Source organism: Bos javanicus, chromosome 28 (genome assembly GCF_032452875.1).
Source record: "Bos javanicus breed banteng chromosome 28, ARS-OSU_banteng_1.0, whole genome shotgun sequence".
Lineage (NCBI taxonomy): Eukaryota > Metazoa > Chordata > Mammalia > Artiodactyla > Bovidae > Bos > Bos javanicus.
In genome coordinates this window covers 25,950,297-25,976,666 of record NC_083895.1, presented here as the reverse complement: position 1 = coordinate 25,976,666, position 26,370 = coordinate 25,950,297, and the positions used below count along the sequence as shown (strand labels likewise).

The 26,370-nt window shown below is 35.2% G+C and overlaps 1 protein-coding gene across 7 annotated transcripts in view; it reads left to right on the top strand.

Annotated features, from left to right (window-relative positions):
• The window catches only part of HERC4 (HECT and RLD domain containing E3 ubiquitin protein ligase 4), a 127,690-nt gene that overhangs the window by 11,046 nt on the left and 90,274 nt on the right, over positions 1-26,370 (top strand). For 6 of the 7 annotated variants that reach the window (XM_061405120.1, XM_061405119.1, XM_061405121.1 and 3 more), the window contains one exon: positions 21,035-21,194. In XM_061405120.1, coding sequence (XP_061261104.1) covers positions 21,035-21,194 — 160 coding nt within the window. Of the gene's footprint in view, positions 1-21,034; positions 21,195-24,745; positions 25,818-26,370 lie in introns of those variants that run through there. The other variant, XM_061405122.1, reaches the window with a different exon arrangement.

Here is a 26,370-nt window from a genome sequence, read left to right as displayed (position 1 = left end):
GAAGAGCCAGGTGTGATCCTTGGTTGAATCATGAATAGAAATAGGGAATCCTGGAAGAGGAGGAATGTTAACTTTTATTTTAGGAGGAGAGAGAAAAGGTTTGGTGAGGTGAATTGTGTTTTGAACTTGGTAACAATATTTAATTAGTAAATTCAGTACTGTGAGGAGAAAGAATAGAACTAATGGCATGAAATGTTTTAATTTAAATTTTTTGTTTACTCTTCAGTTCATACTAGTTTAACATTCTCCTTGGTTCCAGCCTTTTAAGAAATTAATAATCCACTAACGATACTTAATTTTGTGCTTTTGGAAGACTGTTTTAAAGTACCTAGCAATATAACACCTTTGTAAATTTGAAGTAATCTAAATGGTTGCCTGCTCTATTTCATATGTTTTGTAAACTTGAATTTTTATATATGGATAAAACGTTTATATTTTAAGGTGCCATTTGATAGACTGCTTATTTGAGTTTTACTAATAGGTTCATTTGCTTCATTTAACTGACAAAAACCTATTAGTTAATTATGTCTGACTTTATGATTTCCAGATTTTATTGGAAACAAAGGTTTTGAAGTCACAAGATGTCACATAGAAGTTGTGAAATAGTTGAAAGCCGAAATAGTTTTAACTATTAATTGTGTGTGTGCTGGCATGTAGGCAAGAGCCCCTGAGAAATGTGCTTTTTGAGATAATGATCTTGCTTTTGTGAAAGGGAAATGAAAGTGAGAAAAAGAATAAAGTAAGGCTAAAAGAGCCCCTCAGCAGAATTTGGTTGTTCCAGGTCTTAGTTGTGGCATGGAGGATCTAGTTCCCTGCCTAGAAATTGAACTCAGGCCCACTGCATTGGGAGCCCAGAGTATATCAGCCACTGGACCACCAGGGAACTCCCTACCAGGTTTTAATTTCAGAAGGAGAGCTTCTGAAAACAGTTGGAGGAAATTTTGGTTCTTTATCTATAAGTTCTTTGAAGAAGTTTGTGATGGCTTCTCATAGTTGATCCCAAGTATTTATGAATCAGCACGTGTATACTCCTGATTTTTGATCAGGGTATTGCTCAGCTATAGGTGACATAACTAGACTAGCAAGAATGAACTTCCTGGACCTACACTTATTTTTTTGAAGAATAATTAGGTAAAATTCTGAAAGGTTGCTGTTACTTCTGCCTGAACCTAAGATTATTTCTGCACTCAGCTGGGGAGCTGAGTAAGCCTCTACTACTAGGAGTAAGGGGGGAAGGAAATACTTAGAAGTTAATATGACAGTGTAAAGGGGAGAAGAAAGATACCCACCTCGTAGTTGGAGAAACTTACTAATGAGAAATATTATTTAGAATATATTAGGTACTGGGATGTGGACCGCAGAAGGCGATTGCACCCCACTCCCGTACTCTTGCCTGGAAAATCCCATGGACGGAGGTTCCTGGTAGGCTGCAGTCTATGGGGTCCCAAAGAGTCGGACACGGCTGAGCGACTTCATTTTCACTTTTCACTTTCATGCATTGGAGAAGGAAATGGCAACCCACTCCAGTGTTCTTGCCTGGAGAATCCCAGGGACGGGGGAGCCTGGTGGGCTGCCCTTTACGGGGTTGCACAGAATCGGACATGACTGAAGTGACTTAGCAGCAGCAGCAGCAGCAGGATGTGGACATTTGAAAATAATAATGGTAACCACCATTATGTGCCAGGCACTGTGCTGAATCCTTTATACATTATCCAAAAGCATTAAATCCATCCTTCAGAGTACAGTTAGCTCAGTTTTATAGGTGAGGGAAATAGAACTTCAGGAGGTTAAATACCTTGCCCAGAGTCAAAAGTAAAACCATAGTGACCTCCCTGGTGGTCCAGTGGCTGAGACTGTGCTCCTAAGGCAGGGGGCTTGGGCTCAGTTCCTAGTCAGGGAACTAGATCCCACATGCCACAGCCAAGACCTCGAACAACCAAATAAATAAACATGAAAAAAAAAATCCACCTGGTGAATAAAGGAAATCTTTGACAAAATGGAATTAACCTACGGAATGGGAGAAAATATTTGCAAATGATATGGCCCATAAAGAATTAATACTCAAAATATATAAATAGCTCATACATTTCAATATCAAAAAGCAGACAACTTGATTTAAAAATGGGCAGAAGACCTGAATAGACATTTTTCCAAAGAAAACATCTAGATGCCATCAGGCCTGTCTGATGTAGAATAAAGATTCTCTACATCACTAATCATCAGAGAAATGCAGATGAATACCACAATGAGTTATCACCTCACACTTGTCAGAATGGCTACCATCAAAAACACCACAGATAACATGTTGGCAAGTATGTGGAGATCCCAAAGGGAAGCTTTGTACACTGTTGATGGGAATGTAAATTGGTACAGTCACTGTGGAAAGCAGTATGGGGGTTCTTCAAAGAAAGAAAAAAGGACTACTGATTCTACCCCTAGCCATATATTCAAAGAAAAGAAAACACTAGTTTGAAAAGGTACATGTAATCCAGTGTTCACAGCAGCATGATTTACAGTCACCAATATATGGAAGCAGTCTAAGTGTCTATCAACAGATGAATGGATAAAGAAGATGTGTGTGTGTGTATGTGTGTGTGCGTGCGCACGCGCGCACACACACACACACACACACACACACACACTGGAATACTACTCAGCCATGAAAAATGAAATTTTGTCATTTGCAACAACATGGATGTACTTGGATGTTAGGCTTAGTGAAATAAGTCAGATAGATAAAAACAAAAAGTACAATATTACTTCTGTGTGGAATCTAAAAAATAGTGAATCTAATAAGAAAGAAACAGACTTGCAGATACAGAAGACAAACTAGTGACTACCAGTGGGAGAGGGAAGAGGGGGAATGCAAATAGGGTTAGAGGCAGTACTATGTATGACATAAGCTATAAGGCTATATTGTGCAGCATAGGGAATATAGCCTATAATATAATATATATATTATTTTACATATATTTGTATGGATAGATATTAATATAATTTATAACAACCATAAATGGAATATTATCTTTAAAAATTATAAATCATTACGTTATAAAGTTGAAACAGATAATATTATAAATCAGCTATACCTCAATTAAAAAACAAAACCAAACCTAATGGAAAGAAAGTCCAATTAGATGGCAACAATCAAAAGTCAATACTTAACAATAGCAAGAAAAAGGTACAGTGACTTAGGAATTACCTAAGAAATGTGCCAACACCTAGAATATGAAGAAGACTTGAAAGCACTTATGAGGGATACAGAAGGCTTCAGTAAATGGTAACCACATTTGTGGACAGGCATGCTTAACCTACATAAACCTATCAGTTTCTCTAAAATTAGTGTCAATTTAATGTGATCCGAATAAAAATACCAAATGGTTTTTTTCCCCAGGAACTGGACAAATTGATTCTCTAGTTCATATGGAAAAAATAAACCAGAGTAGTTAGGAAAATTGAAGAATAAGAGCAGAAAAAAAAAATATGTATAGTTAATAGCATGTTTTAATTTTAAAACCTTGGTAGTTAAAACTGCCCTACATATGGCCATTTAAAACCAATAAAACAATATAGAGCCCAGACATAAGCATGGAGAAAAATATTCAAGTGAGACATATTCAATAAATAACCTTGGTATAAGTAGGAGCATCATCTAGGAAATAAAAAAGTTGGATTTACCTCATGCCATGTACATATTGGATAAATTCCAGATCAATCAAATATTTAAATGTAAAGGCTATAATGATAATGCTTGAAGAAAACATGGACTGATTTTTAAAAATTATTTTGGAAACTTGTGAGGAGGTCCTTTTGGCAAGTTAAGCACTCATCCTCTGTACTGTCCCTCTCCTTGCCCTTCAGAAATTGCAGTCTTCCCTGTAGGCCACATGGGAGCCTTGATTGAAGACATTGTGTTCTGTCTGAAGAGTATTTAAGGTTTCCAATAAAATGTATATCCCTCAAAAAAAATTGTTAGAGTCAGGAAATACTTTCTGAATTGTGAATAGGCATAGAAAAGGTAAGTTGCGTGGAAGTAAAAATAATTTTGCTAGGTGGAAGTCACTGTAAACAAAGGTAAAAGACAAATAGGAAAATAAAAAGTTTAATATTTATTAAAATCAAAGTGTAAATCTCTGAGATACAAAGCACTTCTAAAAATTGATGAGATAAAAACCGCAGAATGGGCAAAGGATAGGAACAGGCACTTCACAGAAAAGGATATACAAATGACTTTTAAACCATGAGTACTCTGCAGCCTCATTCATACTAAGAGAAGTGCAAAAGACCTGTGTATGACTGCAGTACCATCTCTGCAGTGAGGCTGTCAGTAAATAAGTGTTCATAGGTTTTTATAACGGTTATTTTGCTATCATATATCAGAATTACAAATGTACATACCCTTCAAGAAATCCAAGAGTACAGCTGTTGATTTGATAGCTACATTTGTATATATACAAAGTGAGTGTTACTACAGCATTGTTTATAACAGCAAAACATTAGAAACAACATTGTGACTGTCTGTGTGTACTAAGTTGCTTCAGTCGTGGCTGACTGTGCGGCCCTGTGGACGGTAGCCTGCCTGGCTCCTCTGTCCATGGGATTCTCCAGGCAAGAATACTTCAGTGGGTTTCTATGTCTGTCTCCAGGGGATCTTGCCAACCCAAGAATCAAACCCACATCTCTTAGGTCTCCTGCATTGGCAGGCGGGTTCTTTACCACTAGCGCCACCTGGGAAGCCCCAACAGTGTTGTGTGTTAGTCACTTACTCGTGCCCAACTCTGCATGGAATTCTTCAGGCAAGAATACTGGTGTGGGTTGCCATTCCCTTCTCCAAGGATCTTCCTGACTCAGGAATCGAACCCAGGTCTCCTGCGTTACAGGCAGATTCTTTACCATCTGAGCTACCAGGGAAGCCCCCATGACAGTCTGTTGGGAACCGGTAAAATAATTCAGTCAGTGTAATGTAAATACTATGTAGTTAAGAAGAGAATGAGGGAGGAGTTTGCTCATTATTATAAGATAAATTGAGTGAAAAGAGCAAGGTGTAGAACATTGTGTATAAAGCTATATTTTGGATTAGAAAAAAGATATTTGTATTTGCTTATAGATACTCTTGCCTGAGTACTGGAGTGGGCTGCCATTTCCTTCTCCAGGGGATCTTCCTGACCCAGGGATTAAATCCAGGTCTCCTGCATTGCAGGCAGATTCTTTACTGTGTGAGCCACCAGGGAAACCCAAATAAAATAAAAGGGTAGGCTCTGAAATTAGAATGCTTTGGTACAAACCCTGTACCCTTTTAGCTATGTTATCTTGGGCACTTATCTTTTATTTTTTAGCTGTGTTATCTTGGGCACATAGCTTAGTCTTTTTGTGTTAAGTATTCTTGTCTGTAAAGTGAGGATAATCATGCCAAGGGTAGTTGTAGGGGTTAAATGAGCTATCACACTGAAGTGCAAAGAACAATGCCTGGCATGTGGAAAATGCTCAGTAAATGTTTTCTTAAAAGTAAGTCTTACACATTTGCTTTGAGATAGACAGTATCTTTTTATTTATAACTGAAACTCAGGCATTTATTCAACAGATTATCTACTTTGTCCTAGACATTATGCTAATTATAAAAGTACATATTTCTTTATGTTTAGTTTTCATTTACCTTGTTGAAGCTCATATGAAAAAGTTATACCCAAATTACCCCAAAATGTATGTTTGCTGCTACTGCTGCTGTCACCTCAGTCGTGTCAGACTCTGTGCGACCCCAGAGACAGCAGCCCAGCAGGCTCTGCGGTCCCTGGGATTCTCCAGGCAAGAACGCTGGAGTGGGTTTGCCATTACCTTCTCCAATGCATGAAAGTGAAAAATGAAAGTGAAGTCGCTCAGTCGTGTCCGACTCCCTGCGACCCCATGGACTGCAGCCCACCAGGCTCCTCCATCCATGGGATTTTCCAGGCAAGAGTACTGGAGTGGGGTTCCATTTTCACTTAAAGGTAGTGTTGTATTGGAGCAAGATATAAAATAAATTCCTTTACTGTTAAGAGTTTAAAGATCATAGTAATAACAGAAAAAACAGATTTTTTTGTTGTTCTTGTGAAAATTACATAAATGATAGAAGTTAGATTCATTGTTTATTTTCAAAAGTTTAATGAATAGTTAATTTGAAGATTTCTTAGTCTGTTCAGGCTGCTACACCATAAATAATATAGTCTGGGTGACTTACACAACAAACATATTTCTCTTGGCTTTTGAGTCTGGGTAATCCAGGATCAGGGTGCTTAGATTTGTTATCTGTTGAGAACTTGCTTCTTGGTTCACAGATGGCCATCTTTTCATTGTGTCCTCATATGGCAGAAGGGTGAGGGAGCTGTCTAAGAAAGGACACCAATCTTGTCAATGAGGGCTTCACCCTTAGGATCTAATTACCTCCCAAAGGCCTACCTTCTAGTATTGTCACATGGGAAGATAGAATTTCAAGTGAATTTGGGAAGCGGGGGCAGGACATAAGTACTCAGTCTGTAACAGAAGGTATAGTTTGTGTACTGGTAGTTTGAGGATCAGACACTTAAATCATTTTTTTTTTCCTCCTGCTTATTCACGCTTTCAAACCTGCCCTTCCTAAGGTGATAAGCAGCCTTTTAAATTGAAAATAAATGCATTTGGCTGCAGCTTTCTACTCTTACTTTTGCATACATAATTATTTTAATACAAGTATGCCTAAATTTACTTGCTTAGTATATAAAAAGGCTGTTAATAAAAAATGGGACATTTGCTGCTTATATTGTGCTTGACTATGGGAAAAATTTATACATTAAGAAAATCAAGGAAGACAAATAGACATTTCTGAGATTATAAAATGTGAAGATACAATGTGGAGCTTTAAAATGAGAAGATAAAATGTGGAGAACAAAAAAGGAACAGTTTAAATGGAGACCACTGTTAGCTGTCTCCAGCTCTCTACAACAGCTGAAATAGCCTCTCTTCCTTATTTATTGATGCTTCTTCAATTCACTTAGCTTTAAACCTTAGATTCACCTTAGAGTCAGCTTCCTAACCTGTAGCAACAGTGTTGACTCAGTTGCCAAAATCTTACTCTTAGTAACTTTCTTGTGTCTTCATTGCATTTGCAAGTGGCTACATATGTTATCTTGAGCTAATTATCCTAAACCCTGGGGCCTGTAGTTTCCTCCTATCTCAATTAAAATTCTTTGCTTTAGTTTAGATCATGCTTTAGTTTACATCATTGCTAGTCTATGCAACGGAGAAGGCAGTGGCACCCCACTCCAGTACTCTTGCCTGGAAAATCCCATGGACGGAGGAGCCTGTTAGGTTGAAGTCCATGGGGTCGCTGAGAGTCGGACACGACTGAGCAACTTCACCTTCACTTTTCACTTTCTTGCATTGGAGAAGGAAATGGCAACCCACTCCAGTGTTCTTTGCCTGGAGAATCCCAGGGACGGGGGAGCCTGGTGGGCTACCGTCTATGGGGTCGCACAGAGTCGGACATGACTGAAGTGACTTAGCAGCAGCAGCAGTCTATGCAAGAACTGTGGCAGTAGCTTTCTACCTGATCTCCCCATTCCAATCCATCCATCTTTAATCTTTCTAAGGCATATTTCTGTTTCTGTCTGAAATATTGCCCAGATCAAGTGCCTTCTCCTACATCTCTCTGGTGTGTCGTATAAGAACTTAAGTCATATATTTTGCACAGTATCTGGTACAGTTCTCTGTCATTCAGTAAGTTAGTAAGTTGCATTGCTAACTTCATATTATGTAATTATTTGGGTAAGTCTTCTCTACCATGTCAGTTACTGCCGGTTAAACACCTTGTCTTACATATCTTTATCACAGAAGAAACACAAGGTGTTGAATGAACACGATGACCATTTTGTTGGATGTGCCATAGAAAGGGAGGAAAGTTACAGTTAAGACTCTTGTTTTGGTAAGTTTGTGGTCATCAGCTACTTTATAATGAAAAGTTTAAAGTTTATACCTGTTCTAAGAATGTACATGTTGGAAGTGGTAAGGTAAAGTCATTGTGGCTGTAAGGGGTAATGAGAATGAGGCTCCGAAGAAGTTGATTATGCTCACTGATTCTAGAGAGAGGAGGTCACTGCGTGCCACACAGAGCTGAGGAGGAAGATACCACGGTAATCAGGAGGCAGAAAAGAGCTCAGGGGAAATCATAAGACTGTGGCCTTTATTGAGGTTTTCCAGGGAGAGGCAAACTGGACAGAATAAATAGTTAAGAATTGACTAATTTGATTAATTCTTCCAGGCTTTGTTCTGTAGGATAGGTTTCTTATTTCCTGGTACCTGGTTCTGGGATGGTTTAAGGTAGGGGAAATTCTGGTTTGGTGTGTGAGAATTAGATAAGGATATAGTTGGTGGAATAATCTCTGGTTTGGTCAGTTTCTGTATGAAAGGCATTTTGGTAGGCAAGTTATCTTTAGGAATTGGCCGGTTCTGAGAGGGTTTAACTCTTTTGGTGTCTGTAAAACCCTCCCCCCACCTTTCCTATGTCATCAACAAGAATAAAGAAAGTAAGAAAATACAGTTAATTGTCTCTGAGGTGAATAAATTTGAAATATACAAGAAAGAATCTAAGAAAACACAGAACAAAAAAATCTGCCAGTATATATATATATATTTTTTTAATTTTATTTTATTTTTAAACTTTACATAATTGTATTAGTTTTGCCAAATATCAAAATGAATCCATCACAGGTATACATGTGCTCCCCATCCTGAACCCTTCTCCCTCCTCCCTCCCCATACCATCCCTCTGGGTCGTCCCAGTGCACTAGCCCCAAGCATCCAGTATCGTGCATTGAACCTGGACTGCCAGTATATTTTGAGAGTTCATTCTTGCTGGTCTTGTAAAGAGATTAAAACAGCTATTTGGTTGATATATTTATATTGGAGTCTTTTTTTTTTTTTTAATTGTAATCTTTGTATTTTAGTTTTGCTTCTTTCTGCTTCAAGGCAATTAATTTCAGCAGTTCCTAGCCATCCAGAAAGGAATCCTGAAGAAAAAATGTTGTGAAGCCCTAGTACTTTTACAGTTTTAAGTATATTTTGAAAGTAAGTTATTAAAACATAACCTTGTTGTTTAAGTATTATAAGCAAAAGTACAGTTATTCAATAGGGAAATGTTTATATCTTAGTGCCTTTGAAGTAGGGATGATGGTACACCTGCCTTATCATGTTATGAGGATTAAATGAGATTAAATAAAGTGCTTAGCACAGTGCCAGGCACATAATAGGTTCTCTGTGTATGTTAACTGTATACCTGTATGTAGATAAGAATGCATAAAAGGGGTATGGATTTGTAAACATATCCATTATAAAGAATTTTTTAATATAGTTACATCTCCATATGAATATTACTGTGTACTGTCAGTTAAGACATGTAAGTTACTGTATATTTTGATTTTATCAGAAAACTTACTAAAATGTTTTCATGATGATGAGTTGTACCATTCCAAATTCCTATTGATAATTATCAGTAATAATTTTAGAGAATAAGCATTTTCATTAAATATTTTACATTTAGGCTTTATTTTATTCTTAATTTTTCATATTTTATGATCATTATATGATTATATTAGTGATCCTTTAAAAAGTGTCAGTGAACAGTTTTACTTTAGGAGTAGGGAAATAACATGCCTTTAGTGAAGTAGCCATTTGGTAATTTGTTAGCTCTGTCACACAATTAGCAATATCATTATTTATTAAAGTAAAAAAAGCATTTTAAATTATTTATTGGTGTTATTCACTAATCCCAAGTAGTTAATGTCTTCATCTTTTAAAAAAATCACAATCATAAAATACATCAACTCACTTTCACTTGTTCAGTTAAACAGTTGAAGAACCATCAAAGAAAGAAAACCACTGGTAGATAATCAGTGTTGACAATTTAGTATTTCTTTACTCAGTCTTTTTTATTTTAAATATTTTTGATTTATCTGGCTGTGCTGAGTGTTGATGCTTGGGCTTTTCTCTAGTTGAGGTGAGCAGGGGGCTACTCTCTAGTTTTGGTGCACAGGCTTCTCATTGCGGTGGCTGTTCTTGTTACAGAGCATGGGCTCTAGAGTATTCTGGATTCAGTTGTTTTGACACGTGGGCTCAGTAGTTAAAGCTCCTGGGCTCTGTAGCCACTTGCTCAGTTGCTGTGGCACACGGGCCCAGTTGTCCTTTGGCCCAAGTTGTCCTCTGGAATCTTCCCAGACCAGGGATTGAATCTTTGTCTCTTGCATTGGCAGGTGGATTCTTTACCACTGAGCCACCAGGGAAACCCTATTTTCACAGTCTTTTCTCTGCACGTATACTGGGCTGTGTGTGACATATTTTTATATACGAATGGAATTATGCATTACCTTTTAAATTTCATTGTATAGCATTTTGTGAACATTAAATTTCTAGAGATAGATATTAAGTGTGCTTTGCATTGCTTTAGTTGGAGTTTTGAGTTATTCAGGAGGGAAGGGGAAAATCTATATAGCAAATAGTGAAGCATGGTAGGCAGAGGCTTTTGAAACTTAAGCTCTAACTGAATTAAACATTTACTGAGTAATTGAAATGGAAGTTCTTAAAATTAGCTTTTTACCAAGTATATCCTTCTGACCTCCAGTTTTGTAATTGTTATTAATATGACTGTGCTTTTTGCTATTCATAACTATTGTTTTTTAGACCCTGATAACTTGAGCATTAAACATCAACCAGGATTTTTGTTCTGTGTATAAAACATTGACAGCTTTGCAAATTCAGTTGAATTCATTTTTTTTTAAATTAAAAATATAGCGGATTCATTTCGATATTTGGCAAAACTAATACAATATTGTAAAGTTTAAAAATAAAATAAAATTAAAAAAAAAAGTAAAAAAAAATATGTATATACATAAGACTTCATTCAATTCATATACCATGTTAAGAGTTGAGATTAACTGTGGCCTTTGGTCATGCTTAGTAATTGTACTTTTTATACCAGATAGTCCCTGATTTATAAATGAATTGTTTTTAAAAGCTAAATTTTTCTTTGCTCATGGAAATACTGCTGCATGTCATAAATAGGTTTTCAAACCAGTCTTTAAAACACATTATACCTAAGTATAATATTCTATCAATAATTATATTTTACCTTTGTAACATTTTCTATGAAAAAATTCATTGAAGTTTTACATTTGCATATTAGAATTTATTTCCACCCATTATCTACTCTGGCTTGTTTGGCTCTCTTGCTTTATTGGTTCCACAAAGCTCAGGACAAATTTTTGTGAGTAACATTTAACTTAACTATATATCACATTTTAAATATAATACTTTACTACTGTCTCTTAGGGAAGAAAATTTATCAGTCTGTGTTAGTTATTTCCCTAGTATTTTGATTTTGGGAAACAGAGGACAGTTGTCCCTATGGGGTTTGGGTCATTTATAATTTGGGGACTTCAGATATCTTAAAAAATTATTTTTTTCTAATTACTTTTTTTCTAATTCTTTTTTTCTAATACATTTCTATAAGTTTTTAGAAGTTACAGAAGTGTTTTAAAAAGTAGAAGCCACTTTTTCCCCTGAATCCTAAAACTACTACTATTTTTTATATTTTCATAACTTTATACCTGTATTAAAATACATAGTCCTGTACACATTACATAAAATGCTGTGGTTTGCATTTTCATTTAATATGTTTTTATCTTTTCATGTTGTACTATATAGACATGTATTTTAATAGAAGCACCAGTTTCTGTTACATGGATATTCCATATTTATTTATGTACCTGTTACTGGAAATCATGTTATTTCCTGTTGTTTCCCAAAAGGAAAGTTTGGGGGTCAGAGGGCATGCATGTTTAGAATTGTAATACATATTGCCAACTTGCTCTCTCAAAGGCTTTTTTTCCCCGTTGCACTTGTATTTAAAGATTGCTTAGAGAAGTGTCTTTTGCCAACTTTGAAAAATTGTTTGGCATGAAAATAATGTAATTTGAACTATTAATAGAAACTTTAAATTTCAAAATCAAGTTTATCTGTGATTGAATTATTTAGAATAAGTTGTTTATTTCTGTGGACCACTTTTAAAATACAGATGGTGCTACTTGGCTAACTTGACAGGAATGTTTTGAACCCAAAAATATTTAGGTAAGTGTATTTGTTTGGGCTGCGAAACAAAATATCACAACCTGGGTGGCTTAAGTAACAGAAATATATTAGCACAGTTCTGGAGGGTGGAAATTGAATATCAAGGTGTCAAGTAGGGTTGGTTCCACTTTTGTTAGGACACAAGTCAGATTAGGGGCCTACCCTGCTCCCATCAGACCTCATCTTAACCGATTACAGCCTTGATGACCACTTTCCCAAATAAGGTCACATTCTTGGATACTGTGGATTATGACTGTCAGCATATGAATTTTGGGGTAACCCAGTTTATCCCAGAGCAAGATTTTGAAGTCTGTAGATGAAAGAGGATACAGAGTAACATGATAATGTATTTTCCTTTAAATAGCTGTTTTAGAATTTTGAATAAGATGCAACTTTAAAGAGAAGTTTGTTATGAATATGTTACTAATGGGTTTTCCATAGTATTACCTTTATAACCAAAACACAACTCATTTTTTACTTACTGTTTGCATGGTTTCAAGGTTCTCAGAGCATGCTATTGGTGATTGTATCTTGAAAGTGAAAGTCGCTCAGTGGTGTCTGACTCTGTCCAGTATTCTCCAGGCCAGAATCCTGAAGTGGGTAGCGTTTTCCTTCTCCAGGGGATTTTACCAACCCAGGGATTGAACCCAGGTCTCCCTCATTGCAGGCAGATTCTTTACCAGCTGAGCCACAAGGGAAGCCCAAGAATACTGGAGTGGGTAGCCTATCCCTTCTCCAGCCGATCTTCCCAACCCAGGATTCTTTACCAACTGAGCTATTGGGGAAGCTGCTGTTATCAGGTTAAAACCCATTTAGCAAAAGACTCTTAATAGACCATCTTGTATATCTTGTGATTGGTTGTCTAGGAAGAAGTGTTTATGTTATTAAATCAGAATGGATCACGGTTGGTCAATACTCATGGAGCTTTTCATGGTGATTCCTGGACATGCACATGCAGAGCTGCAAAATGCAAGTAGCTTCCCAGCCGAGGTTCAACAAAGCAGTGCTTTGCCTTCCTGTTACAATATGTCCTTTTTGCAGTATATTTAGTGCCACATTTTTTGCATTTTTGTACCTTTTCTTGGGCAATTTTACTGTTTAAAATGGCCCCTGTGCATACTGCTCAGGTTTTGTCTAGTGTTCCCTAGGCACAAGAAGCTTGGAAAAAATTCATTGAGGCATGAGTTTACAGTGTTTTGGCAGTGAATTCAGTGTTAATGGATTACAAATGTATATTAATTAAGATGTCTTTAAATGGAAACACAAAACAAGGTTATGAATGATTGATAAAGTGTTGTGATAAGAGACTTGGAGACTTGTAGCACCCTAATCTTATATTTTCCCTAGGGGCAGTGATTCAGTATTGACTAAATAAGTATTTGTGGTGACTTTATGAAACATAACTACTGTGAATAATAAGAATCTGTATTCCCAACTAGACCAAAGAAAATTACAAGTGGAACAGTGGTGGGATTTCTTATAAGGGTAGTGCAGTGGTGAAATAAACCATCATATTTAGCTTTTTTTTTTTCATATATTGTGCAGAGTTTTAAATTATCTTTCAAGAAAATATGAAAGAAGTTTGGAGTCAGTTTTTGTCATTTTTTATTTTTCTCTTTTTGTACGTTTCATTAGCCACAGTTGAGAATGAAAAAAAAATTTTTTTTTTCTGTCCATAATGGCAAAGAGAAGAAAACTGACAGAGGAACATGTACATAATTACAGGACAGATCAGAAGGTAAATGTAGATACACCACTGTGTGAATATGGTGAAATCGATCATATAAATGAACTCGTAAAAAAGTGAATTCTGCAGATGATATTCTACATGAATTTTCACAAACTCAGGAATTGATGAACATGTTTGTTAGATCCCAAAGGAAATAGGTTGTTCCTAGTTACTCAGATGGAAGGATTTTATCACGTAACGTTTTACAATAAGAACCTGAACCTTTTGCTAAAAGGATGTGCAACCATATTCTTTCTTCTTTTATGATGTTTGTGCAGCAAAATGATGTACGAATGAAAACTGGCATAAGGTTAAACATTTTAATTTTTATAAATCTAAGAATGACAGTGTTTTGGATTTATGGCGCAAAGATGGCCTTTTTCTCTTTAATGAAATGATGCACCATCAGTTTTCAGAAATGCTGCATTTTAACAGGGCAAGTGTAAGAAGAACCAGAAGTAACAATGAGCTAGGACTTGTTAGATTTGTATGTGGAGTATATCTGCCTGACAGTATTTACCGGATGGATATGTTACTTCTCTTTAGTGCTTTATCTTTTTTGTTTTTGATCCTGTCTTTGAAAATATTTTTTTTCTGCTTTTCTCAAGACAGTCTCCTATTCTTTTAAGTTTTCTTTGCCTTTTTCTGCCTCCCCAAACTAAATGGTCCTTTTTTCTTTTCTTAAAGAGAAATATTGTGAACTATAAATACTGATATGAGCAGTGTTACGTTTCTTAAATTTTTCTGTGAACATTTTGAAGCATAAAGAAAAGTTGAAGGAATAGCACAGTGGCCAACATTTTGCCATGTATTTTTATCTGTATGAATTCGTATTTTTAAAAAAAATACCTTATTTCTGAATTATAGTCAATTGTAATAACCCTGTGCTACTTTAAACCTTTCCCAGCAAGTTTAGCATCCTATGTTCATAATTCTAACATCTTCCTGTAGCTCCCATTTATCAAAGGAATAATAGTTTTTTTAATGGGCTTGACAGTTTTTTCTTTTGTTTTCTGTCCTCTTATATATCCTCCTTATATTTCCATACTCAGCCTAAATTAAAGTGAATATAATTCTCACTTTTTCCTCCCTTTTCTGTGTTCTTTGGCCTTGTTGAAAGGCAAATGTTTGCAATACCTTGGTGATTAAAACTTGAACAGAGTTAGCATGCTGCTGCTGCTGCTAAGTCGCTTCAGTCGTGTCCAACTCTGTGCGACCTCATAGACAGCAGCCCATCAGGCTCCCCCATCCCTGGGATTCTCCAGGCAAGAACACTGGAGTGGGTTGCCATTTCCTTCTCCAGTGCATGAAAGTGAAAAGTGAAAGTGAAGTCACTCAGTCATGTCTGACTCTTAGCGACCCCATGGACTGTAGCCCACCAGGCTCCATAGTACCTAGTATATAATAAACACAACAAATGTTGACTGTTTAGGTTTGGTATGAGTTGTTTTTTTTTCTCATACAAGACATCAAGCCAGATTTTCTAGTGAATTTTTTGGTTTGTTTTGTTGGATTTATTTATTTCCCCTTTATTCTTGCTTATCATTGATTCTCTTTGCAGGCCATCTGGTTTCAGGCATTCAACCAGAATTTGTCCTGAATGTGAATGTCTCAGTTTAACATTGATCTGACTTTTCTAGCATACTGGGGAAAAATGGTTGAGCCTTTTAATTTTGATTGGCCATTTGGGAAGAAAAAGTAATTTTTAAAAATCGTACACAGAACTTATCAGTTTGTATATTTGTTGTCTGAAAAGCCTGTGTTAAGTACTTTTCCCAAGGCATATAATAGTTATTTATACTCAAAATAGGTATCTTAGTAATTTGATGAGGCTCAAATTCTAAGAGAACCAAAGTTATTTATCTTGAGTTTTTAGTATGTAGAGAAATCTTAAAGAGCTCAGTTAAATTTTAGTGAAAACATTGGTTTTTATACATTGCTTTAATTATTTTCTTTAATGTTTAATTTTTAAAATTATTCAAATTTGAATAGAGAATATATTCATGTGGTTCAGAAATCAAAATCATATAAATACACATTGAGAAGCTTTGCTCTTATATTTGACCACCCTATTTCCCTCTGTATCCACATCCCCTGTAGCTATAATAAACATAGGTAAAGGTGACAGAAAATAACAAATCATGTATATTATTTCACATCTTGATTTTTTTCCTCCTTTGATAATATACCCTTGAGATCTTTCCACATCAGCTTGTAGCATTTCCTTTTTATTTTTCAGAGCGTAGAATCCCAATGTGTGGACAAAATTCTTTATTGATGGATATTTGGAATATTTCCAGTCTTTTGTTATTTTATACAGTACTGCAGATATATGTAAAAACACACATTCACACACATGCATATTTGTATATTTGTATGCTTCCCAGGTGGCGCTAGTGGTAAAAACAAAAACAAAAACCCGCCTGCCAATGTAGGAGACATGAGAGACTCATTTTTGATCCCTGGGTCAGGAAGATCCCCTGGAGGAGGACATGGCGATTCATTCCGGTTGAAGAATCTGTACCTTGCCTGGAGAGTTCCATGGACAGAGGAGCCTGGCAGGCTACAGTCCATGGGGTCACAAAGAGTCAGACACAACTGAAGCGACGCACACATGTACACTAGATTCTCCAGCTGGGGCCTATATAGACAAAGGACAGATCAACAAGGAGAAAAGCAAAATAAGTGTATTGCCTTGTGTTCGCATGCATTAGCACTCAGTAATGAGTAACTCAAAGGGATGGTGGCACATGGGCTTATATGGCATCTTAAAAGAACAATAAATAGAGAAGTAACAAGATGAAAACGGCTTTTTGAGTTTCTGGGTTAGCAATTTGGGGGAGGTAAATGTGTGGGGAAACTTAAGAAAGATAGGGCTATTGAGTAAAGTTTGTTACATAGTTTGTACTGTTGCTGTCTCAGCTGATAAGGGTCTAGAGCTGTCTCCAGTGATTAACTCCTATCCTTCCTGGTAGAGAGGAAAGGTAGGACACCTCTAAAGGTTTATGTCCTGCTTTTAGGCACATTGAAGGAGAGCAGAGAGCTTTTCTTCTTAGTGGCCTTCAGTTCAAAATGATCCTTATGCCGAAATGGCGTATTTTGAGTTGGCATATTCTGCTGCCCTTTAGTACACAGACGTATCTGTAGGCTAGATCTGGATCAGATCAGATCAGTCGCTCAGTCGTGTCCGACTCTTTTCGACCCCATGAATCGCAGCACGCCAGGCCTCCCTGTCCATCACCAACTCCCGGAGTTCACTGAGACTCAACGTCCATCGAGTCAGTGATGCCATCCAGCCATCTCATCCTCTGTCGTCCCCTTCTCCTCCTGCCCCCAATCCCTCCCAGCATCAGAGTCTTTTCCAATGAGTCAACTCTTCGCATGAGGTGGCCAAAGTACTGGAGTTTCAGCTTTAACATCATTCCTTCCAAAGAAATCCCAGGGCTGATCTCCTTCAGAATGGACTAGATCTGGAACCAAAAGGTAATTGTGTATGTTTTGTTAGGTTTTGACACTTTTTTTTTTTTTATAAAGGTGGTTCTATTTTGTACTTCCACTATGAATATACAAGAGTGCATTTCCCCCCAACAGATTGTTATCTGACTTTTGAATTTTATGAGATGAAAAATGTTGTCTTGGTGAATGTGTGTTTTTATAAATAAGCTTTTTAAAAAAAAATTACTTTGTAAGAGCAGTTTTAAGTTCACAGCAAAACTGAGCAGTAAGTCCAGAGAGTTCCCAGGTACTCTATACTATACATATACAACCCTTCCCCCCCCGCCCCCCCTAACACACACACAGTATCCACAGCCTGTAGCACAGGGGTACGTTTCTTAACCATTAGTGTACTACATTGACACATCATATCATCCACACTCATAGTTTACTGTAACATTGTCTGTGTTGTACATTTGATGGGTTTGACGACTGTATAATGAAATGAGCCCGCCAGGCTCCTCTGTCCATGGAATTCTCTAGGCAAGAATACTGGAGTGGGTTGCCATGCCCTCTTCCAAGGGATCTTCCTGACCCAGGGATTGAACCTGGGTCTCCTGCATTGCAGCCGGATTCTTTACCATCTAAACCACCAGGGAAGCTCACTTAGTATTGTACAGAATAGTAATAGTACCATACAGAATAGTTTCAGTACCCTAAAAATGCCCTCTGCTTTACCTGTTCGTCCCTTCCTCCCTTTAAACCCAAGCAGCCAGTAATGTTCTTACTGTCTCCAGAGTTTACCTTTTCCAAAATGTCATATGGTAGGAGCATACATTTTGTAGCCTTTTCAGATTGGCTTCTTTCACTTAGTAATATGCATTTACGTCTCCATGTGTTTTTATGGCTTGATAACTCATTTCTTTAGCACTGAAAAATATTCCACTGTCTGGATATACCACAGTTTATTCATTCACTTACTGAAGGACATTTTGGTTACTTCCAAGTTTTGGAAAGAATAAAGATGCTATAAACATCCATGTGCAGGGTTTTGTGTGGACATAAATTTTAAGCTCCTTTGGGTAAATGTGAAAGAGCACAATTGCTGGATCATGTAATGGTATGGTTTGTTTTGTGAGAAACTGCCAAACTGTTTTCCAGAGTATCTGTACCATTTACATGTCCATCATCAGTGAATGAGAGCTACTGTTGCTCTATATCCTCACCAGCATTTGGTATTGTCAGTGTTTTGGGTTTTGACCATTTTAATAGGCTGATAATGGTAGCTCATTTAAATTTGCAATTCTCTGTTGGTAGATAATTACTTGCCATCTTTATGTCTTCTTGGTGTGGTGTTATTTCAGGTCATTTGCACTATTTTTTAATTGGGTGGTTTTCTTATTGATGAGTTCTAAGAACATTTAATATATAGATCTATTTTGGGGGAAGGGTTGTCAGTCTTTTATAGGTGTGTCTTTTGCAGATAATTTCTCCAGTCAGTGGCTTGTCTTCTCATTCTTTTGATAAATGTAAACTTTTGTAATCAAATAGAGAAGTATACAAATTATACAGTTTATGGCTTTATGAATTTTCCAAGTTAGTGTATTGTTAACTTCTCAGCTTAGTTTGAATTTTCATTTCTCTCATCAATGAATTTGACATCTTTTCATAGGATTAAGAGCCGTTTCTGTTCTTTCTGTGTGGACAGTCAGTTCACATCTTTTGCCCATTTTTTCACTGAGCTTCTGCTCCCCCCTCCTCCTGTTTAGTCTTTAAATATTAGGGAGGTTATGTTTTTATTCGACATATCAACTACGTTTTCCCTCTTTTTTTTTTTTTAAATCAGTTGTTTCAGTTTGCTTTTAGTTTGTTTTGCTATATTTGAAGAAGTAATTTGAATTTTCTCTAACAGATACGTGGCATCTCTTTCTCTTTCCTCACATACTTAACTTAGTGTCAGTGTCTTCCAAAATTCTTCATAGTATCTTTTAAAAGTATTTCATGTTCCCCTGGTGCCTTTTGTATATCTTTACCTTTGCCTTTAATAAGATCCTTACCCCACTTGTTTTTCTATAGACTGTAAACTCCTTGAGGACTAGAACTCTGTTTTATTTATCTTTCTCTAGTACTTAGAGCACAAGAAGTATACAGTAAATATTAATATTTGGCATGAATGATTGTGTCTTCTTTGTTTCTTGGATTTTTGGTGTCTTTGATTTTATAGCAATTGATAACAAATTTAAGTGCCCTTCCTATATTGTTGAACCAACCAGTCTTACTCATCCTTCTTATCATCCTCTCATTTTTTGCTCTTTATTCCATCTCCTTTGAGGATTGTTCTGGAGAGACATTGATTCATTTCGGGGTCCTCTGTGAAAGATTAATAGATCTTTTGCATTTTACTTCTTTCTTCATAATTAAGATTTATGGGAGTGTTTTGATGTAAATAAATAACATACTTTTAAGTCCTTTTGTGTTTTTGGGAGAAGGGGCAGTATGTTATATATGTTATGTTTTGTTTTCGTATGTTTCTGCAATATGATTTTATAAAAACTTGTATATATATAAAATATACACAAAAAAGTGAGAGATTCATATAGTGAATTTCCATGTACTATTTATCAACTTCATGAATTATGAATTCATAGTATTGTAAGGTAAGTACTTAAAAAGACATACCATTAGAGTTATACAAATTCTTAAGGCTCTCTAAGGGCTGACTTCCCACCCCAAAATGCAGAATAAGTAATGCAGATGCAATTTGAATTTCTCTGTTTCTTAGGGATTCAAACCTCTGTGATGTAATCTCTTATTATTGAACAGCTGTATTTGTACACTGAGCTAAAATTATGTTTCTGAGGAAGCTCTTATTGGTTCAGTTTTAGCAGCTCTGCAAAAAGACACTTTGAGTTTGTAGAAGACATAGCTTTATTATGAGGCTAAAAAAGGTTAATTTTTTTAAGAGGTTAATTTTTAATGATGTCTTTAAAAAAACTTGTATACTAGTAAAAAACCTATAATGCACATCTTAAAGAGACTAAGGAAGCAATTTCATTTTCTTTACTGGTTTGTCAGTGGCTATTGACAGTCTTAAGAGGGCCAATATTTTAAATTAATTTCTGATTTAAAACTTGAACATATTTTAACCACATGTGGAGTTTTTATATCTTTCACATTAAAATAGCAGCTCATAAACTGAAATCTGTTTGTTATAGTCACATTGCCTTTCAGTTCTCTCCTCGGCATATCTAGTAGATACTTTATTTATGAGATCTGTAAAGAATTTGTTTCCTATTAGAAATTGCTAATTCAGATTATTTCATTTGTTTCAGAATCACTTCATAGTAGTATCCCATATGGTAATACATATGTTGGTTATGATTTTATTGTTAAAAAACAGCCAATTTATTCAAATGATTCCTTTTCAGCTGTACTCCTTTTATTGGTAATGGTTTTGAGTGAAGACCAATTCCCGAGAAAATTTTTATACACCTTTAATTTCTTCTCCCAAATATTTAAGTTACTTAATAATCTGAGTTGATTATGCCCTGTGACATATATCTGTATTTACTACAGTGAGAGTTTTGTGTGGAATGTATTTGTTAGGTTTTGTAGAATAACTAAATTACAGTCTGTATTTCAGCATTTCCTTAGCTTTTTTGTACAAGATGAAGACTATAGTTTTATTCTTACTGGAGGTTTAAAACTAGAATGTAATGTCTCTGTTTCTGATTTCTGTAGAGCAGGTTGTTGCCCTGGATGCCCAAAATATTGTAGCTGTTTCATGTGGAGAAGCTCATACATTAGCACTAAATGACAAGGGCCAGGTGTATGCTTGGGGTCTCGATTCTGATGGACAACTTGGCCTGCTAGGATCAGAGGAATGTATCAGAGTACCCAGGTAACAAAGGTGACCGACAAAGGGGTCTTTAACAATCTTTTATAATAAATTTGTTATCTAAATCATTCTGCTTACTACTGGGCTTTTAAGAGTTGACATAGAATTACTTCTCCCCTTTAAGCTCTAAAGGCATTTATTGGGTAGGTGCTTGCCTTTAGTTTGGATTGAATACTGTTTTTTGTATATTTCGTATTTCTCCCAGATTATGTATGTTTGCAAAGATAAAGGGTAGAGAATGCACACTTTATTATAAATTTTCTCTCACTGAAATTTTTAAGTGGATTAAGACTAAACCATTAAATATTGGTTGATTGTTTTTTTCTCTTGTTTTTTTTTTTCTTTATTGTTTTTATTGAATGTTGAAGTCCCACATGCTTAGAGTAAAAAGAATAATTCACTTTCTACATTTTTACATAGCACTGACCACAATTTAATTTATGCTAACCACTGATTCATCATAGAATTATTTCAGAGTTTAAAAATAAGCAGTGCTTCATCAATATTGTAGTTTTACAGAATTATATAGGGCATCACCATTGCTTTAATATTAAAAACTGTAATCCTGAACATAAAGGTTTAAAGAAAAATATCCAGTTCTTTTGGGTACATAATTAATACACTAACTCATCCTTAGTGTTTAAAATTATACAAATTCTTGTCTCCTTAAACTCTTTATGTTTTTTCTCCTGGTAATAGTTATAGGAGTAAAAGAGAACTCTAGGGAACCAAGATATTATACTCATTTTAGATTTATTCCAGGTAGCATTTTTATAATATACACATTTAGATATATATATTTTTTTTTTATCCTGAACCCTCCTCCCTCCTCCCTCCCCATACCATCCCTCTGGGTCGTCCCAGTGCACTATTTTGTTTTTAATTTAACATTATTAATGTTTGCCCTGGCTTAAGAAATAGATAACTACTAGGATAAGAAATTGGAGCACAGGAAATAATACATTTCAGAACAGGAGGGAATTGTCTGGCAGTCCAGTGAGGACTCCATGCTTTCATTGCTAAGGGCACAGGTTCAATCCCTGGTCAGGGAACTAAGATCCCTTAAGTTACCTGGTATAAAAAACCAAAAACAACCACAAAACAAAAAAAAAAAAAACAGAACAGAGCTCTTATCATTAGAAATGATGTTTTTTTTTTTTTTTAATAGGGATGGTAGCTAGTTCCTTCAGCAAGCCCATATTTTTTTTATCAAATGTATATATATGTATATATGTGTGTGTATGTCTGTTAAAAAACTTAAAAAGTATACATTTGAAATATTTGTTTTGTTTTAGCATATTAAAATATTTTTTTCATCTTTAGTTTGATGCTTTATATTTGTTCTAGTAATGAGCTGTCTGTTGAGACTTTGGGATATGTCTCATTAATGTGTTTTCTTTAACCTGTAATCAAATTCTGCAAAACTCCCCAAACAAATTTCTTCCTTTTGTTTCTTCTGTAATAACAATTAAATAGCAAACACATTTCCCGTTATGCTTTTAGTGCCTCTTTAATGATGGTGCTGTTGGGAGAGAGAGTTTTTTCCTTAAGCTAAGTAAATTGAATTTTTTTAGTCATTTCAATTTTGATTTCTTTTAGAAAATGTTAATTTGCAGCCAAATGGCTGCTGGCTACAAAATGCAAAGCATTCATAGGAACAGAGTGATCTCACATTTGTCACATTCTCTACTGCCTTTATTTCCTTCCATAAGTAATTATTGTAGAATGGGATTTTTTATTTAAGATTTTTAAGAACTTTGTGTTTTTAGTATGAAAAGAGAGTTAGATATTAGGTTTTCTAAGTCCTTATTTTCAAAACCATGATTCACAACAAGGCTGTCTAGTTTCCAATATTTTTCACTCCACTGAATTTTCCTTTTTTTTTTTTTTTCTGTTCAGTTCTGGTCTAAGAGACAGTAATCCATAGATGCTTAGTAAAGAGAGAAAGATGAGAAAATTTTATTATGTGACAGTTTATTTGAAGGTTGCCCAATAATCCTGTTATTTCTAACTTTGCTCTTTTATGAACCTGAATGGGGACCTGTAAGAGATCTTAATTGAGTCCTTTGATTTAAACGTCTCTGTTTATGTATTTACTGAACATCTTACTAGTTTTAAACTGTGTATAAGGGCATCTTTCCTGTTGAACTTTCTCAGTTTTTCATTGGGCTAATCTGATTTGGATCTGTTGTGACACACACATATGTATACATACATATAAATTTTTACTGGTACTTCATATTTTAAAGGGAAATTTAGTATTTCAGTACAGTAGGAGTATGTTTTTATGAAAGACCATTAGTGATTTTTTTGTTTTTAAGTCTTAACACCAAATCATTTTTTAGATCCAAACCTTTTTCTAGGTGCTTAGAAATGTCAGCCAGCTTTGTAACTTTCACATACGTTTTGAGTAAAACATATGATAGGAGGAAACTCAGACATATGAATAGATTTTCTTGATTTAACTCAGTTTTGAAAGCATATTGCAGAGCGTTCCCGGGCTGTCCAGTGGTTAGGACTCGGCTTTCACCTGTAGGCCATGTTAGATCTCTGGTAGGGGAACTAAGATCCTGCAAGCTGCATGGCATGGCCAAAAAGTATCTTACGATTTCTGCCTAATATTAGCATATGAAAGTACAGAGTATTTCAGATTAAAATGAAAATTAAAGAACATTTAATGGTAGGGACTAGATCAGTTGTTAGCCTAAATTTTTCAAAATCAGCTATAAACTTTTCTCAGATGAATAAGAAAGTTGTGGCTTAATTGGGAAATAGAAAATTGTTGATTATGTTTTACTGGGAAATTTATTTTTAAAACCACTTTCTTGAGGTACATTTGGCATACAAAAAGTTTGATTTATTTAGTGTATACACCTTGATGATTTTCAAATTGGCAAAATATTTAATGCTTTAGTTCCTCAAATTCTTGATTTCATACTAAATTCTTGATTATATTCAAACTTATCACTGTTTCTTGTTAATGGTTTTTAAAGAATTTTACCTTTTCACACAAATTGGAAGTGCCTGGTTTCTGCCGTATTGCCACTGTACATTAAGTTGGAAAAATGTAACAATACAACAGTACACATATTCAACAATTTATGTTTTGACTTCAAGGCTTCTCAAGGGAGGGGTGTATGAATCTTATTTCCAGGTTTATGCACTGTTTTCTTAAAATTTCAAACGTCTTTCAAAATTCAGTGAAGAAATAATTCCTTTACAATGAATAATTTTAGTGATGTGGCCATTTAAAAATGTTTGACAAGAACTCTAAACTTTAGGGAGTTAAATTGATAAGTATTTATAAAATATTTACCCTAGACATCCGAAATTTTGATTTTCTTTTCATAGTTCTTATTAATTAGGAGTCTTCATATACATGTGTAAATATATTTTTATTTACAAAATTTCTTTTGACTTTCCTATTGATTTGAATCCTTTTAAAAATTGAAAACTAAAAAACATTTACATTATCTTTTTTACTCATTGAGGATTATATTTGATGAATTCTATAAAACTTTGTTTCATTAAGAATTTTCTGATTTGTCTCTTCAGGAAAAATGCACCATGGTAAAATTGCTTTACTATTCATATATATATATAACAGTATTTTTGTTTCTTTTTTAAATTCCCAAAAGCTAAAAAAAATAAAAAGCAAACCCTCTTCTCTTTCCCACCTCCACTCCCCCATCTTCAGTGTATTTCATCTCCATAGAGACAAAAGCAGAGATTTCTTTCCTTTGAAACAGTAATTCCACAGAAGAACATCTTCACTTCTCTCAAGCAGACACAACTAAAAAATTCATCCTATATTCTAAGCTGCATGATAATATTTTGGTAATGAGAATCACCGAGTGTAAATTGCTGTGCAAATTTAGAAGTTTTGGGGGCAAACTTTATGAATAGTTTAATACTAAAGCCTCAAAGAAGTTACAGATTCACTTATCCTCAAACAATGGACACTTGACATACTTTTTGTTTCCTCATACATTTTGCCAGGCACTGTGGTAGGTGCTCGGGATTCCATGGGTATAAGATAATATACAGAGCTTATTGTTTAGCAGAGTATACTAGTAATAATTAAATGACTAAGTATTCCAGTATTTTATAGAGATAAATGCTGCGAAGGAGAAAACAGCGTGCTGTTAGAATGTAGAATTTGAAAAGATTTTACTTAGTCTTGCAAATTGGGCTTGATGCCAGGAACAGTTTTTTTTTTAAAACCATTTAATACCGTTCACTATTCAATGTATGATGTACGTAATATGCATAAGCAATAACAGTAAATGTTTAATAACTTCACAGTTGTAAATATCCATGTATTTTTTTATTCCTGGTTTTGCTTTGCCAGTGTATATATAGCCTTTTGCTATATTTGAAAATCTGAAAATATGTTGGACCCTGTTAACTTGTTGGATTCTGCTAAATGGTAGCAGTACAACTCTCAAGTTTTGTAGTTAAGAACATAAATCCACTAAATAAATTATTTTTAATACAACAATATGGAATTAGAGTAACTCTCCTTTTTCCCGCTCAAAATTTGGTTTGCTGAAGCTGCCTCCCGAAAATCATGGGTATCGACACTCTGGTCAGAACTTGCTCCGGACTCTCATATGGCAGAATCAGGTCAGGTGGCAGTATCAGGTAAAGGGAAATAAGAAACATACTGTATTTTCCCACCCCCTTTTTTTCTTGAAAATGTTAATTCAGGAAAAACAGAATGACCAGGTGAAGGTGAACTACATAAAACCTGGGATGATTCATGCACAGAGTTACTTGATTTTTATGTTTTAACACCACCTTTAGAGTTACATTGCAGTTAAGGAAAAATCAGAAATTGGCGGGAAAAGAAGCTAAAAAAATGTAAGGCAGAAACATGAGATGGCAGAAATATGACCTCACACATCAGTGATCATAATAGATATGAATTAAGTTTCTGTAGTAAAGAATTAAATACATTTAATATCATTGATTTAGATGCAAAGGAGAAGAAAGATAGTCCAAAAGGAATAGGTTTCATAATTTGTGAATTGGTAGCATCACATGATAGGAATCCCTGCTGGTTCTTAAGGAACCTGATGGAGGAGAGCATTTACTAAACTGGGCCAAATACACCAATTTTTGACAAATTAGATCATGTACATTTGTCTTAGAAATATATTACCAAGTTTCATATTTT